Source organism: Plecotus auritus (assembly GCF_963455305.1).
Source record: "Plecotus auritus genome assembly, chromosome: X".
In the NCBI taxonomy this organism is placed as follows: domain Eukaryota; kingdom Metazoa; phylum Chordata; class Mammalia; order Chiroptera; family Vespertilionidae; genus Plecotus; species Plecotus auritus.
Window position 1 is genome coordinate 29,270,157 of NC_137784.1, and position 18,538 is coordinate 29,288,694.

The 18,538-nt window shown below is 39.5% G+C and overlaps 1 protein-coding gene across 1 annotated transcript in view; it reads left to right on the forward strand.

The window, feature by feature from the left end:
• The window catches only part of CFAP47 (cilia and flagella associated protein 47), a gene marked incomplete at both ends in the record, with an annotated part of 517,322 nt that overhangs the window by 321,394 nt on the left and 177,390 nt on the right, over nucleotides 1–18,538 (forward strand). The window contains 2 exons of the mRNA XM_080652339.1: nucleotides 12,378–12,486; nucleotides 14,116–14,342. Of these exons, the coding sequence (XP_080508465.1) occupies nucleotides 12,378–12,486; nucleotides 14,116–14,342 (336 nt within the window). The remainder of the gene's footprint in view (nucleotides 1–12,377; nucleotides 12,487–14,115; nucleotides 14,343–18,538) is intronic.

The window sequence follows — 18,538 nt, forward strand, 5'->3', positions numbered from 1 at the left end:
CTTCCATAAATTTTATCTAAATAGAATTACACTTGGCATCTCAATTTATTAAAACATGACTTTTGATTATAGATAATTTGCCCTTGTCAGAAAAAAATATTAAGATAAATAATCATAAAGTTACATTGCTATGAATTGAGAAATAATGCCCCTAATGTAAATGATTGCATTGAATTACATTTACTTATGTAAAAACACATCTATTACTTTACACATTCAAATGTATTTCTAATTATGTTGAAATGTGTAATTACACACTTAAATAAATAATCAAATATCTAAGTCCACCTTGTTAGCTCCTATTCTTATTTAATGTGTAATACTGCTTTGCCCTTAAGAACCACCTGTTGAAAACTGGAAAGTAATTAGGCCTCAATTTGACAGCTTTCCATGTGTAAAACAGAAACATTTCTACTAACACTACTATCAAGGAAAAGCCATTTGTTTTACTTTGGCTGTTTCATTCACACTTACATATAAAAAAAATGAAATGAATTGTATGACAGGTGTTTGAAAGAAAGAGTTTTATAAAACTTACAATCAGTGTTCATGAATTTCTTACCTTAAGGGAAAACCTACAAAAGTTGTAAAAAACAATGCTTTCAAGTGCCAAAAATCCAAATAAATTTCTGCTCTGTGTGGCTGGGTAGATTAAATCATGACCCACCTAGTCCCTGAGAAATTGGGTCTGTTGGGAAGAGTGGTTGGCAGACCCCCATACAAGGCACACAAACACTGCAAAGCACAAAGCAATGTCTTGACACAACCCTGGGACTCTTTCACTGTGGTGGCCATGTAAATGAATGCCTGCTCTGTGTAGTCCTAGGTTTCCAAATGCGAAATCACTTGGCATTGCTGGGAACATCCATGTAAGGGAGGCAGTGGCATCCGGCAGGGATCCTTAAGATGGGGCCTGGGTTAAGAGGGCGTTCCAGTTGTGGTCACTTGCTGTGGCCTAACCAGCCTTCTCCTACCAACCTATGAGCCTTTTTATTGACCCCAGCTGGACTATTTCTCTCCCCTGATAGATTTATCTTCCAGTCCTTTATTGCCCTTTCTATCTACAAAACATCAGAACAAATCAAAACCAATGTCCAAATATTGATAACTTGAGGAAGCCAAGATGGGAGTTCACATCTCTGAGCAATTTATGCAAATTAGTCCAGTCCCACACCAGGTCCCTAAATACCAAAGAGAATTTCAGCCTTACAAGTCAAATAGAAAGTTGGAAAGGACATGGTGTCCATTCACAGGTATAGAACCCTGCAAGGCCTTCTTTTGATTCATAATCTACAACAATTTAGTCTAAGGCTATACCATATTAGCTGTTTATATATTGTATGTCACTCTGGCCATTCCCTTTATATCTGCATAGATAAGTGGAAATACTCATCTGACTTCTTGCACTATCACTCATTTCATTCTCCCTGTCTATTATGTATGTTTTTAGAAGATACTTGATATGATTTCAATCTTCTTGAACTTGTTAGGGACTTATTTTATGTCCTAACATGTGGTCTATCTTTGAGAATGACCCATGTGCACTTGAGAAGTTGTATATTCTGCAGCTTTGTGGTGAACTGTTCTATAAATGTCAATTAAATCCATCTGATCCAGTGTGTTATTCAGAGCCTCTGTTTCCTTATTAATTTTTTGCCTGGAAGATCTATCTAGGGAAGTCAGCAGGGTGTTAAAGCCCCCTACTATGACTCTATTCCCATTGCTCTTTCTCTTAAAGTCCTATAGAAGTATTTTTAATATCTATATATATAAAAGGCTAAGTGACCGGCCAACTGGCTGACCGGCCGGTAGGTATGATGTGCACTGACAAACAGGGGGAAGACGCTCAATGCAGGAGCTGCTGAGTGACAGCAACTTTGCAGAGTGCCCTCTCATACTCCGGAACCCCTTGTGGGATGTCAGATTGCCGGTTTCGGCCCAATCCCTATAGGCCAGGCCGAGGGACCCCACCTGCCAGAAGGACCCTGCTTACTCCACAGATGCCCTTCGAGCCCTGGCGCCTCCCCAGGTGCAGCTGGCTGGAGAGGGACCACAGGAGGTTGGCTCTAGGGTGTGCCCAGCCTGTGTCACCCAATCCCACCCCGCTGGCCACCTTCTAATTAATTTCCTTTCAATGTATACAAATCCATGCACCAGGCCTCTAGTATATATATAATTAGGTGCTCCTATATTGGGTGCATATATGTTTACCAAGGTTATATCCTCTTGTTGAATCGATCCCTTTAGTATTATGTAGTGACTTTTATTATCTCTTGTGATGGCCTTCATATTGAAGTCTATTTTGTCAGATATGAGTATTGTCTCCAGCTTTTTTTCATTTCTATTTGTATGGAACATTTTTTCTATTACTTCACTTTCATCCTGTGTGAGTCTTTTGTTCTGAGGTGGGTCTCTTATATTGGGTCATGTATTTGTATCCATTAGCTACCCTATGTCTTTTGATTGGAGCATTTAATCCATTTATACTTGAGGTTATTATTGATAGGTACTTATTTATTGCCATTTTAATGCTCAATGCCTATGTTTTTCTCTCTCCTTATTCTTCTCATTACAGCAGTCCCTTTAGCATTATTGCAGTGCTGGCTTGGTGGTGATAAACTCATTTAGCTTTTTTTTTTTTTTTTTTTTTTTTTTTTTGGTCTGGGAAGCTCTTTATTTCACTTTTTTTTTTTTTTTTGAATGATAGCCTTGCTGGATATAGTAGTCTTGGTTTCAGATCCTTGCTTTTCATTACCTTGAATATTTCATGCCATTCTCTTCTGGTCTGTAGAGTTTCTGTTAAGAAATCAGGTGACAGGATTTTGGAAGCTCTTTAGTAGGTAACAGTTTGCTTTTCTCTTGCTGCCTTTAAGATTCTCTCTTTGTCTTTAATTTTTGGCATTTTAATTATGATGTGTCTGAGCATGGGCCTGTCTGGATTCTTCTTGTTTGGGACTCTCTGTGCCTCCGTACTTGTGTGACTTTTTCCTTCACCAGGTTAAGGAAGTTTTCTGCCATTATTTCTTCAAACACATTCTTTACTTCTTACTCTCTTCCCCTTCCGGCACTCCTATAATGTGAATATTGTTATGTTTCATGTTGTCCCACAGCTCCTTTAAGCTGTCCTGTCTTTTATTTATTTTTTTTATTTTTGGTTCTCTGAATGAGTGATTTTTTTCTACCTTGTCTTCAGTTCACTGATGCAATCCTCAGTTTCTCCTAATCTGTGGTGTATTCCTTCCACTGTGTTCTTTATTCATGCTATGTCATTCTTCATAGTTACTATATCTTTTCTCATGCTGTTGAGCATCTTTGTCAATCATTATTCTGATATCTGTGTCTGATAAATGTTTAGCTCTTCTACATAATTCTGTTGTTCTTTGATCTGGGCCTTGGTTTTTGTCTCTCAATTTTGGCTGCCTCCTTGGGTTTATGTCTATGTATTAGGTAGATCTGCTACGAGTCCCAATCTCTAGTGCAGGACAATGTCAGATGCTGTATATGACTGGCCCTGAGTACCCTGTTTCAAGCTATCAGCAATCCACAACTTGTGGACCCATCTGCTGGTGCTGGGTGCCTTTGGAAAGGATCAAAATGTGTACCAGGGTCTGCTTTTGCTATTCCTGGGGTCCGGAATAGATCAGGCAAACTCAAGGCCTCCAGAAACCTGCCTTTTCCTTCAGTACCATTTACACTCATTTTTAAAAATATATATATTTTTATTGATTCCAGAGAGGAAGTGAAAGAGAGAGTGAGATAGAAATATCAATGATGAGAATCATTGTCTGCCTCCTGCACAACCCCCACTGCAGATCGAGCCCACAACCCAGGCATCTGTACTTGACTGGAATTGAACCCAGGGCCCTTCAGTCTGCAGGTTGACACTCTATCCACTGAGCCAAACTGGCTATGGCGATGCTCAGTTTTGATTAGCCTCATGGTATTGACCATAGGTGCCTGGATATCAAAGGTTGACTGGAAAAAGATGTTCTCTGCAGTGTGAGGGAATTACTTAGCATAGGAAACCAGAGAGGCTGCCCTCTGAGTTCTAACCCCAGAGCCCCAAAACCTGGCTTCTGCTCACACAGCTCCATTCCACTCTCTCTCCCTCTATCGGAGGCCAAGATGAGTGGCTGCACATGAAATTTTTTGTGTTGGCCCTTCAAAAAAGTGCCTGCATTTCCAGCCATGTCTCACTGGAAGACATCAACCTTGCTGCTTTATAAAGCCAAATGCTATGTGGACACCATTCTCAGTTCTGGTGCTCTGGGCTGGGGAGCTCAGCTTGGGGCATAGACATCAGGTTTCTCAGGCTGAACTCCCCACACCTGAGTTATCCCTCCAAAAATTCAGCTGGTCACTGTGGGAGCCTGTCCAGCCTTTCCCTTCTTCTGCACTTCTTACCAGTCTCTATGCAGGCTCCAGTTTCCATTTTTGGTTATCAGGATTTCTCCAGCTAGGCTTCAGTTGATTTTTCAGGGTGGTTTTTTTGTATTTTAATTGTATTTCCAGTTTGGTCTTGTCAATGTAGCTTCCACTTACTCCACCACCATTTTGGAATCTATTATGTATATTTTTCAATATTCTACAATAAATTTTCAACTTTGTTCAATAATAATTAATGTAGAGTTTAATAATACTGATTTTTGCTTATTTTTATTGACTGCAAAGGCAAAAACATTAAATTATTTTATGCTAAAATCTGTATGTAATTTTACATTTAGGCAAACCATCTGCAGTTTTATGAAAGCTATTTCTATAGCTGGAGGGGACTGAGTAGTATTTGAGAGTGGCTTATGTTATTTTTCATGCTTTTTAACAGCAAGCCACAATTCATTTGCCTTCATCAAGATGTCCTTTGCAAGACATAATATCTCCTTGTGTTCATTGTGTTCTATTTAGTGGAGCATGTCCACTCATTTCTCCAACATAGCTTATGACCATTTCTTGAATAGATGTCAGAGTGCATTTCTATTTTATAGAAGAGGCAAGGGTAGTTGATTAGTAGAAAGTTTGCTCACAGAGGATGAGTAGAAATTTTCCAGTAAAACAGAGTTTGGGCAGGAGAGAAGTGTGCTCAGAAAATTCTAAGATGAGGCAAAACAGCTAAGCATGAAATTCATGGACACTTGAATTGCCAATTGTGTGAATAGTTTGTTGGAAATGACAGAAAATGAATTGGATGAATAAGTCAGGCTGATAAAGAGGGAGGAGGCAGTGAATTTAAAATTGAATAATTTATGTTTATCATTATTGTTGAAAGCAGTAAAGTATCGAGCATAGGCATGACCTAATTTCATCTTTGTTTTAGAAACATATCTGGAGTCTAAACAGAGTAGATTAAGAGTTGGAAATAGAAACTGGAGACTGAGACTGGCTAGGATATTTGCAATCTGTACTGCTCTCTGCTCTTTTCTGCTTTTCATTTACTAGCAGTGAAGACAGAAAGGATGAAAAGGGGAATCCTATATAATAAAACCCTAATATGCAAATTGACTGAACTGTGTAACAACCGGTCACTATGAAGCTCACTGACCACCAGGGGACAGATGCTCAATGCAGGAGCTGCCCCCTTGTGGTCTATGTGCTTCCACAGGGGGAGTGCCACTCAGCCAGAACCCGGGCTCACAGCTGGCAAGTATAGCGGCGGTGGTGGGAGCCTCTCCCTCCTTCACTGCAGGCAGGTGGTAAGGAGCGAGGGGTTCCGGACTACAAGAGCCCCGGACTGCATGAGGGATGTCTGACTGCTGGCAGGCAGACATCCTCCGAGGGGTCCCGGACTACAAGAGGGTGCCTGCAGGGCTGAGGGACCCCCACCCCAGTGCACTAATTTCGTGCACTGGGCCTCTAGTATATATATAAAGATCAATCTTTTACAAAAATATTTATATTTGAAATTACTTCATACGTCCCCTTTTTTCCCTAATGATCAATCATATTGACAGTTTGAGTGATGTTCATACTTGAAGGAAATCAAATTTTCATTTACTTGCAGAGCAAATTGGTGGCTAAAACTTGAATAGAAACTTCTGAAAAAAATGTGGTGACAAATGAGAAGTGAGATTGTTAATTTCATTGCCAAGATGACTTCTAGGCCCAGCTTCCTCTTATTGGATGAGGTGTTTTCCTATAACATATTATATATTTTATTAAACAATTAATTCATATTTTATGCCATTTATATATACGTTGTCTTCTCAATATGTTTGTGGAATGATCTCTCAGGAATGCAATTAAGATTGTGTTAAAATATTATTAAGAATGTTAAAATTTTAGTGTAGGCATACACATTTTTTATACTGAGTCTCCTAGCTCAATCATTCTATGAAAAATAGTATTTTAAAATAACAGTGATTATTCTTGTTAGTCAGTTTTACATTATAACTAGTGGCCTGGTGCACAAAGTTTGTGCACATTAAAAGGAAATTATTTAGAGAAAATATTGTAATATTGCTATTTTCCCTTTCTCTATAATAGAAGTGTCAGAGATGAAAGGAAATTAGTAAAATGTATATGAAAATCTACCTCCTGTCAGAGTCTGGGGCACGCCACGGGACCCAGAGTCAAGCCCCTGTGTTGGAACCTGCCCATTGTCCTCACTAGCAGAGAGGTGTGGACACGGAACTCGGAAGGCTGGAGACCTTGAGCTTTGAAAGGTCACAGCCAACCACCCACTATTTAGTTGAGACAATGGTAGCTAAAGCAACTTCCACCTTTTAGTTTTATATAAATTCTTGCTGATTGGCTATTATTGGAATTGCCTGCCTAAAGGCTATGGGTGTATCCCATAGTCTTAATGAAAGGGATAGGAAGGCCAGAGCGGAGTGAAGTCCTTCCCCTTGAGTTGGGCTCCTGCCTGGCCCCCAATTCCCAAATTTATACTTTCTTGTCTAGTCTCTTTCATTTGTGTGCGGCCTCCTCCAGAACCTGTCCCTGAACCTGAACCCTGAACCACATGGGACCTGGGAGGGACACTTGCATTCCTGCCCACCCACGTGCCTCAAAATTGCACCAGACTGAGACCAGGGTGGCCCCACCCCCATTGGATGAGACCCAGACCCAGCCGGCCCCACCCCTGTCAAGCACCTCTGTGTGGGGGTGCAGTTTAAGGTCTCCTGTCAAGCCCTGCTGGGCACAGGGGCACAGCCTGAGGTCCCCCATCAAGCCCTGCTGGGCGAGGGGCATGGCCTGAGGTCCCCTGTCAAGCCCCGCCAAACGAGGGGTGCGGCCTGAGGTCTCCCAGTGCTGGGGCAGGGGGGCGTGGCCTGAGGTCCCCCATTAAGCTCCACCTGGTGGAGGGCCCAGCCTGAGGTCTCCCATCAAGGCCCACCGGGCGAGGGGCACAGCCCCCGTCAAACCCCGTGGGGCTGGGGGCATGGCCTGAGGTCCCTCAGCCTAGCCAGGCACCATGCAGCCTCAGGTCCCTGCTGTTCGGTTGTGACGTTATGGTGTCCAGGCTAGTTTGCATATTTCTCTATTATTAGATAGATTATGGCAAAATCAAATAATTATCTACAATGATTAGTGATCCTTCTCTAGTGCATGGAATTTAAGATTTTAGAATTTTAGCTTAGCTCTCACATACCTGTTTTGTCATCAAAATAGTATAATATTTTTCAGCCAATTCAAATATATAAATTATAAAACCTAGTAATATCTAGGCCCAAGATAAAAAAGTATAATTTAAGAACTGTGGAACAACATGGTGATTTTATGTTCAGAAATCCTTTAAAAATTTTTTTTTTAAGATTGTGGTTATTTGTATCTGGAGGGCATCGATGACCTGTCCAAGGTTATCCAGCTAATTAGTGGCAAAGTTATAAATAAAACTTTCCTTCCAATTCAGTTTTTGTGTTTCTCCTTTCTGAGTCATTAAGCTCGTCTTGTAACATTGCATGCAACTATTATTTGAGGACTTCATTTAACTAAATGTACATAAAGAACAAAATATCTTTTGTGAGGGTTTCTTACAATTGGCCATGGTCAGTGACATCTTCCTGGAAAATATAGCAATAGAACTCCTGGTCTCCCGGTTGAACTCCCACAGGGACACTTTGCATATTAGCCTTTTATATATATAGATAAACCTAAGTAAACATGCCAACTGGTAAATATCAATTAAGAGCAGAAAGGAAATGTCACAGGTGACTATTAGAATAGCTCACATTGGCAAGTGTCTGTTGTCAGACAATTTCATTTCTCTTGTCACAGCCTCTAGACTTGGAAGGTAAGGGGCTTTTCTACTTTAAAAGTGTTCTTTGCATTTGTATTTCTTTCCTGGTCTGATTTTATTTCAAGAAAAGTAGAGGGAACTAATTTGATATTTCTACATATTATGTTCCTGAATGATTTCTTGACATAGGCAAAACATGCATTATTTCAATTACATTAGTTTTTTTTTAGTAAAAGGAATATATTCAAAGTGAACAAGTTAGACAAAATAATTTTTTGAGAAATGGTAATATATTGTCTTTATAATATGTGAATTTAAATGGAATTTAATGGATTATTAGTTACTGATATTTCCATTAGCTAATCATAAGCTAGGAAGCTGTTTAAAATTTATATTTAAGAAAAATATTCCGGCAAATAGTAGTTACTTCCTTTTATACCAACCCTCATGGGTTGGTATTTATTTTCATGGAGTAGACAAGCTATAGATCAGGTTTCAAAAAAAACATGCAATTATGATAACTATACTCTCTGAGTTTTTTCTTATGAATATATTGGGTAAAACAACTGATTTTTAGATAACGATAAGGATGAGAAAAAGGTAAAATTAAAATAAATATTAATATATTGCTTTCTCTAGTCTCTATTGACTTATGCATTTGTACTCTATTTGAATTATCATTGAAAACTTTACATCAATATTGATCACTCACTTGTATTTGCAGTAAAACATGCACACACAAAACACAGTTCACATTGCTAGCTTGGGTTTATGTTTGTAAATTACATGGCTGTTTAAGAATAATTACTATGTGAAAATTATATATAATGTATTAATTATAACCAAGAGTGCACAGATTTAAATGCTGAACAATCTAAAATATTATAAGTTTTCCATACTCCTTTTATCAGCATGAATTGAAGATAATTATGAATTATAAACTATAAAATTTCATAGAACATTATCATTTGAAAGTAGATGGTAAAATTAATTTTATTATAAATAAATCTCAATTGGGAAGGATAATGAAGCTATAAATAAATTGACTGTACAATCAGAAATTATTTATCCTTTTGTTTCTAAATTAATTTTTAATTTTTGCCATTTTACTTGTTACCTATGATTTTTATAATATTTTGGAATATGTATTTTTATTCTGTGATGAATTTCCATTAAGTTATTTACATATACTGCTTGTTCAAAGATATCTTTGGAGTAGTCTCTCAAGCATATAGTTAACATTGTTTTAAGATTATGGGACAGCTCAAACTAGTTACCATCCCAGCTTCATAGGTAGGTTTATTTCCTTTTGCTTTCATAGTGGTTAGTTGCATGCCTATCACACATCCATTCTGGTACAAGATTTTCCATTGTGTGGCTTAAACCTAAATTTGCCAGTCCTTGTTTTCATTGATTCTCTCAAATCTTGGCTCAACCCTAGATCTTTTGAGTTAGAACTGCATTTTCACAATATCCTTAGGTGATTTATATATCCCTGAAGGTTTTGGAAGCCTGCTTTCTGAAAATGGTCCTACTCCATTTAAATGAATCCCTTAAGTGCCTGGTGAGTGCCAAGCAAAGGCTTAGATTCCTAATTAATATGTTACCTCCCGTAGTCCATACTACATCTTTAGGTAGTATCATCCTACTTCTTGAGACATACACATTTTTTAAAAAATACTTTATTATGGAAAATATAAGATACACAGTTGTAGAAATAAAACTATAATAAATTCTCCCTGGTACCCTTTGCTCAGCTTCAACAGTGCATGCAAAATATGTGTCATGATTATAATGAAACAAGTATCAGTCATCACATCATTTTATTCACAAATAAATCAAGAATTGTCTCTACAACAACAAGAATTTCCCTGTAACCATGATATAATTACTACTAAAAATATTATAATATTTTTTCTTAATAGCATCAAACATCCAGGCATTGCTCATACACTGAGTGGCCAGATTATTATGATCTCTGAACGCATAATAATCGTGCCACTCAGTGTGTGTGTGTGTGTGTGTGTGTGTGTGTATATATATATATATATATATATGTGTGTGTGTGTGTGTGTATATATATATATATATATATATATATATATATATATATATATATATATTAGAGGCCCGGTGCATGAATTCGTGTATGGGTGGGGTCTGGCCAGCCTGGCCAGGGGGAGGGGACATGCACGGTTGGCCGGCCTGCCTGCTGGTTGAACTCCTGGTTGAAGGGACAATTTGCATATTAGCCTTTTATTATATAGGATATACACTGAGTGGCCAGATTATTATGCATTCAGAGATCATAATAATCTGGCCACTCTGTATTTTCCTGATTGCCTCATGACTGTATGTGTTGTTGTTGTTTTGTCATTTTCTCTTAAATTTCTTTGTTTGAATTATAGGGGAGGAAAAATAATTTTTCTTCTATCTTCTGAGTTCTTGGCTGATGACCCCTATCCCATAATAAAAAAAATAACAAGAGAAAAATAAATAGAAGTTTATTAAGATGTATACTTCATGTATACATGGGACATACTCAGGAATACTGAGTGACTTCCCAATGTAACTTAGAATTCAAGCTTAAATACCATCTTATTAGGGAAAGTGGGGAGGGGATGTTGGCCACTTAGGAGAGTAAATGATTTTTAGGTAACATGAATGGGACTTTAGAATAACAGATGGGGGATATGATAGTTTGTGCAAAGTTTGTCTGGGTACAGTGTCAACTTCTAGTCTCTTCTCCTGTGAAAAGAGTGAGTCTTTTTTGGATTTATGACAATTGAGTTCCTTTTGGAGGATCAGTCTCTAGGCAGATACAGGGAGTTCAGAGAAAGCCTTTCCCTGCATTAGCCGTTTTTCATGTGCCTTCAGCTCAAAATAATCAATATACGAAAGTGGCGTATTTTGGAGTGGCATGTCATGAGCTCCTATTTTGAGGTTACTTCAGAATTAAGATCTAAATGATAGTCATCCATTGTGATTGCATGATATGTCTTTTGAGACTCCCTCTCTCCTCTTCCTTATCATTTAATCTCTAGGTTCCTAAAATGAAGAAATATTGTTCATCCCATTTTACAGAGAGAGAAACCAGAACACAGAGCTTTTAGTAAACTTGTCTCAGGCTTAGTAGCTAATAAATGACAGTGCCAGGAATAAAACTAGGCTTGTCCACCTCTATTAATCTTTATCTATATGATGTTGATGCCTTTGCATTGACCCCACTTTTATGTTCACCCTCTCTGTGTAGACTTTGTATTTTTCCTTTAATTACTTATTTATTCTAAAAGATCTTCAGAAATTCAGTGCTCATTTTGAAAACATGTACTTTAAAAAAATTAAATTTACTTGGGTGACATTGATTAATAAGATCATATAGGTTTCAAGTATACAATTCTATAATACACCATCTGTATATTGCATTGTGTGCTCACCATCCAGTCTATCCTTCTGTCACCTTGTATTTGACTTCCTTTATCCTCCCCCCAATTCTCTTCCCCTCTGGTAACCAACATATTGTTATCTCTATCTATAAGTTTGTTTTCTTTGTTCATTTGTTGCTTTCTGTTTTATATCCCACATATGAGTGAAATCATATGGTTCTTGTCCTTTTTTATCTAACTTACTTTGCTTAGCATGATACTCTTAAGGTCCATCAATGTTGTCACAAATGGCAGTATTTCATTCTCTCTTAAGGCTGAACAGTATTTCATTGTATACTACTCTGTTTTCTTTATATACCACATTTCCTTTATCCAATCATCCATCAAAGGACATTTAGAAAACCTGTACTTTAAAATATAGACTCTTGGGGGGACTCACATACCCTGCAAAAATGATGTCACTCATCTCCAACAATAAATTACATAATTAAGGGAAAAAAACACTATTTCTTGCTTGGTTGTCTATTTGTTTTAAGTCTGCGGTGGATATTTGTAGCTATAAAGATCAACTGCTGTCAATATCATCCTGGGATGATTTTAAGCCACCTCCATGGTCTGTTTCATGCAGAGTTTCTCCCATATTATGGAGGGCTATATTTAAGCCTTACCTTTCTCCACAAATTTAGGGCATGTATTGCTTAAAAATGCACAATGCAGTGATGATTTTACAGCATGCACATTCTTCTCACAGAAGAAAGATTTATCCTAAGTTTTTTTCTGAGCTTTCAGAATTTAATATTATTGTGTTTGTGTTTTAGATTGGAGAATTAGTATACGTTGTGGAAGGAAAAGGTATGGCCCCCTTGCCTTCCAAACTACCTGCAATGACTTCCTTAAATTTATATGACTACACATGTTCTCCAGAAGGTAGAGTATACATATGCATTATCTATATATATAAAAAGCCAGCAACTGGTACACCATAACAATTGGAATGACTGGTTGCTATGATGCCTACTGCAGCCAGCGAACCCGCCCAATCTCTGAGTAGGGCTGGCCCGGCCAACCCCCTGCGGGGCCCCGCCAACCCCCTGCGGCCCCTTCCCCCAGCTGGCCCTGCCCCTGATCAGCCTCTCCCACCCTGATTGAGGGCAGGGCAGCCGGCCAACCCTCCCCCCTATGGCCCTTCCCTCTCAGTCAGCCCCACTCCTGATCGGCCCCCCACCCCAATAGGGGCAGGGCTGGCCAGCCAACCTCCTGCAGCCCCTCCCCCTGGCTGGCCTCAACCCTAATTGTCTCCTCCACCCCAGAAGGGGGCAGGGCCGGCCAGCCAACTGCCTGTGGCCCCTCCCCCGGACAGCCCCACCCCTGGTGGGCCCCCACCATCCCACCATCCTGATCAGCCACAGGCCCTCCTCCCAGCCAGCTCTGCCCCTGATCACCCTCCCACACCAATCGGGGGTGGGGCTGGCTGGCCAACCTCCCACTGCGCCTCTCCCAGCTGCTGACCCCTGATCGGCACCCCCCCACCCTATTCGAGGGTGGGGCCCACCAGCCAATTGCCCACAGCCCCTCCCCCTAGCGGGCTCACCTCTCGCCATCTCCTCCTCCCAACAGGCCTAGCCCTGATCCACCCCAATTGGGGCTAGGCCAGCCAGACCACACCCATGCACGAATTTGTGCACTGGGCGTCTAGTTTTATTTATAATGTTGAAGGAAGGGACTGTTCCACATATATTTACCTAAGCTTCCTCATAGCAAGTTTATCCAATACATAATTAGATTTTAACTTTATTATGTTGGTAATATAACATTCTAGTTTATAGTATAAAGTTGTTAGTGAAAGAAAATTCTAGTTCATACCATTCATTGATAGATGTCTTTCTTTACATTTATTTCTACTACTCCTACCTTACAATCACTGATAGGAGCACAATGGTCACTGAATTTAAAAAAATATATATATATATTATTGTTGACACTATTACAGATGTCTCCTTTCCCCCCCTCTTCCCAGCCCCACCCCCCACCCAGGTCTTCACCATCTATTGCCCATGTCCATGGACTATGCATATAAGTATATAAGTTCATTGGTTTATCTCTTCTCATTCCCCTAACCCCATATTGAGGTATTTCAGTCTGTTCCATGCCTCCATTCTTCAGGTCTTATTTTGTCAGTCAATTCATTTTGTTCATTAGATTCCACAAATAAGTGAGATCATGTGATATTTGTCTTTCTCAGATTGGCATATTTCACTTAGCATAATAGTCTCCAGGTCACTGAATGTTTTATCATGTTGATGATGTTTCTATGAAAGAACCATTTGACTAGAACTCTTTTTAGAGAGTACCAGGAAAATATCTTTAATTCCTGAAGACTTATTCTTAACTTACTGAATTAATACCACTAGAAATGTGTTACCTATCTATTTTTACTCTATTTAATAAAGACCACAACTTCCGTTTTATATTTCAAACCTCCCAAATCCATCCTGAATGGTAATTTCAAAGGCATAAATGATCATTGCAGCCATGAATGTTTTTGCTTCACCCTAGAGCTTGATGAGGACAATCCAGTTCTGTATTTGAAATGCAAACCCTGTCATACGTTGGATATGGACCTTATATTGCCACTGACTAACGAAGCCAAGGAGAAGGCATTGGCTTTTGCAGCACGGCAGCAGATGTCAGATGTAGAGTATCAGCGGAGATTGATCACAGGCACTCTGGAAAGCAGTAGCATCCGCGTAGCCATTGCCATCCTGGGGCTTACCAGGGTCGAGGTGGGAATGAACAGATGATGCACTTAAATTATTCTCTCTTGAAAAATATACGGAGCTATTACTTCATCATAACATAGAGAAAAGGATTAATGCTGGTTTTCCCCAGAAAGACAAATCAGTAGTTTTTTACCTTTTGTTCTCATTAAAAACAAATCTGCAAGAAAGCATTGTACTAATTATGCATTACTTCTAATTTTAGTAGTAATAACTAAATTAGTATTAACTAAGCATACTGTTAATTTTTGGCATGACACTGTAGCTGCTTCATTCACAGTTGTCTTCAATTCTGGCTGTATGTTAGAATGATCTAGAAAACTTAAAATAATACTAATGCCCAGGCCCCACTCCAGAATAATTAAATACAAGTCTCTGGAAGCAAGTGGGTGGGGATATGTTCTAAAAGTTTCCCGGGATATTCTGTTTTATATCCAGAGAGGATCATCCCTGGGATCAGATGACCAGGCTGAGAATCTAGACGTTAACACTGCCCACATGTGTGACTGTGGGCTGGTTACTTAAATTTTTTTTTTATATTTTTAATCTGGAGATATTAATAATTTATGGAAAATAAGTGTGATAATTATGTAAAATGCTTAGTGTAATACCTGGTATACAATAAGTACACTATATATGGCATTGTTGTTGTTATTATTGTTATTACTATTACTAGAGGCCCCGTGCACGAAATTCGTGCATGGGGGAGGGGTGGTGTCCCTCAGCCCAGCCTGCACCCTCTCCAATCTGGAACATCCCTCTCACAATCCAGGACTGCTAGCTCCCAACTGCTCACCTGCCTGCCTGCCTGATTGCCCCTAACCGCTTCTGCCTGCCAACCTGATCACCCCTTACCACTCCCCTGCCAGCCTGATCAACACCTAACTGCTCCCCTGCTGGCCTGATTGCCCCTAACTGCCCTCCCCTGCCAGCCTGGTTGCCTCTAACTGTCCTGTCCTGCAGGCCTGGTCACCCCAACTGGCCTCCCCTGCTGGCCTGGTCACCCCTAACTGTCCTCACTTGCCAGCCTGGTCACCCCAAACTGCTCTACCCTGCAGGCTGGGTCCCCCCCAATGGTCCTCCCCTGCTGGCCTGATCACCCCTAACTGCCCTCCCCTGCAGGCTTGGTTCCCCCCAACTTCCCTCTCCTACAGGCCTGGTCCCCCCCAACTGCCCTCCCCTGCAGGCCTGGTCCCCCCCAACTCCTCTCCCCTGCAGGCCTGGTTGCCCCCAACTGCCCTCCCCTGCTGGCCTGGTCACCCTCAACTGCCCTCCCCTGCAGGCCTGGTCGCCCCCAACTGCCCTTCCTTGCAGGCCTGGTCCCTCCCAACTGCCCTCCCCTGCAGGCCTGATCACCCACAACTGCCCTCCCCTGCCAGCCATCTTGTAGCGGCCACCTTGTGTCCACATGGGGGTGGCCATCTTGTGTGTTGGAGTGATGGTCAATTTGCATATTACCTCTTTATTAGATTGGATTATAGACTCTGTTATTGTGTTTGAACTCAATTTTATAATTGAAATAAGGTACAGTCTAATTACCACAGAGCTGCTAAAGTGATTGTTCTAAAGTATAAATCTGTTTACATTGTTCCTCTACTGGTGTGCCAGTTCATGTCAGAATAAAAACCAATAAATACCCTTAGGTTGGTCTTCATGACCCACCTAGGCAGTCCCTCCTACTTCCCTGATCTCAACATTTCCTCTGGAGCGCATTCTCTCAGGTCACTCCTCAGCACAGGCCTCCTTGCTATTCTTCACATGCCCAAGGGATGCTCCCCATGGCCCATGTACTTCCTCTGTTACTTTTTTCTAGATATTAGAGGATAGATATCATTTACTTCAGATCTGCTCAAATACTATTAGTGAGATCCTGCTTTACCAACTTATATTTTCTTTTCTTTTTAAAATTAAATTAATTCGTCAACATGAACATATAGGTTTCAGGTGTGGGTTTCTATGTTACAAGATCTGTATATTGCAGTGTGCCCACCACCCAAAGTTATCCTGTCACCGTATATTAGGAATCCCTTCTCCCCGACCCTCCTTGCTCTGGCTACCCCCACACTGCTGTTTGTGTTCATGAGTTTCAGTTTTATATTCCACATATGAGTGAAACCATATGGTTCTTAGCTTTTTCTGTCTGACTTATTTCACTTCACATAATGTTTTCAGGGTCCATCCATGTTGTTGCAAATGACACTATTTCATCCTTTCTTATGAGTGAGTAGTATTGTATTGTGTATATGTACCACATCTTCTTTATCCACTCCTATATTTCGGAACACTTTGGTTGTTTCCATGTCTTGGCCACCCTGAATAATGCCTCAGTGAACACAGGGGTGCATATATCTTTGCAAATACATCATTTCTAGTTTTTGGGATATATACCCAGGAATGGGATTGCTGGGTCGTATGCTTGAGGGGATGGGTTTTACCCATGGATCATCTTTCTACTATTTATGCACATATATGGTTTCTATCTTTCTCCCTTTCTTTTAGCTTTGTCTCTGGAACCCAGCACAGTTTTTGTTTTTATTGTTGCATTTATCAAATTATGTTTTGTGTAAGATTTATTTTTATGTATGCTTAACAATGAATTCCTAGAAATCTAATTTTTTTTCTTTTGTTGTTTACCCCTTAATGACTTGTGCATGAAAGGTGCTGTCATTGTTTTATTGGCTTGAGCATGGCCCTTAACAAACAAATGACACTTTAAACCTTAAGTCCTCACAGTATAGGCTGGTGTCCATCCAGATTGCCTCATGTCCTGATTTTTCTCAAGGTCATCTTGTTGTTTACTTATCCTTGTTTCCTTTTCGTATTTGCAGGATGAGTATCCATATGTGTATACTTCTCTGAATTTGTTGTTAGGAGTAAAAATGATAATAATGTTAATTTCTTAATAACCTTTGGCTTTTTAATAATTACATTTGAAATGGTTTAAGTGGTCCCTAATGTTAAAAATTGAAAGTTTTTTTTTCACCTGAAGATTAGTATTTTCTTTGACTTCCCTGAATACCATGCATTTTTTATTTCAGCAAAAACTCTTCTAAGTGTAGAAGATAACTAGAGAAGAGTTGAATGTGTCAATTTAAGAAAAGCCAACTATACCAAATCAAAACTTAGACATATCTTATTGTGCTTACATCCATCTAATCATAAAGGTTTCTTTTCAATTGTTGTGTACTCTTAAATACAATAACACTATTACTTTTTTCCAGCAGAACAATAAACAAGATAATTTTTTAAAATGCTGTCACTTTTTTAATATATATTTTTTATTGCTTTAAGGGAGGAAGGGAGAGGAAGAGAGAGACAGAAACATCAGTTATGAGAGGGAATCATTGACTGGCTGCCTCCTGCACGTTGGACCGAGCCCACAATCCAGGCATGTGCCCTTGACCGGAATCGGACCTGGGATCCTTCAGACAGGCTGATGCTCTATCCACAAAATGGGCTAGGGCAAAAAAGACTGTCACTTTTTTCCAAAATGCTTTTATGTGCACTTTTCAAATTATTTTGATGGCCCCACGAAGAAATATAGAACAAATAGGATTGCATTTATAGTACAAAAAATTGGATGAGTGAAGCATAAAATGACTAACCTCAGGAATTGGGCAGAGATCACAACCCAGATGAGGGTAGAGGCATTATTGTATTTTAAAGCTGGAAAACAAATCAAAGACACTCAGAGACACATAGTCCAACCTCTTACTCTTACAGACCTGTAAACCAAGACCATAAAATAGTAATATAGTGCCCTAAATTCACACCAATGATTTATGACAGAATAGAAATGGGCCCAGGTTTTCATCTCCCAATCTACTACTCTTTTCCTTGTTCTGTATATTCTCCAGCTCATATGTTTTCTTCTTTGTCTATCACCATGAACTTGTATAAAGTAATAAATGAAAGTCTAGGATGCTCTGTTATAGCATAAAATAACTGCATAACAAAATCTAAAATCAACCCTGAAATATATTTTTTCAAAACTAAATCTATTGAATAAATGTAGAAAAGTGGCCTGTCTCATTTTTTATTACATGACAATGTGCAATTTGAGTTTTGATATATCTATAGAGTAATGGCAACACGGTGTATCTACTTTATATATTGTAAGAGACACTATCTTTTGTCAGGAGCATGAATTTATGACACTTAGCACTCATTTATTGAATTCATATTCTCTGGTCATTAATAAA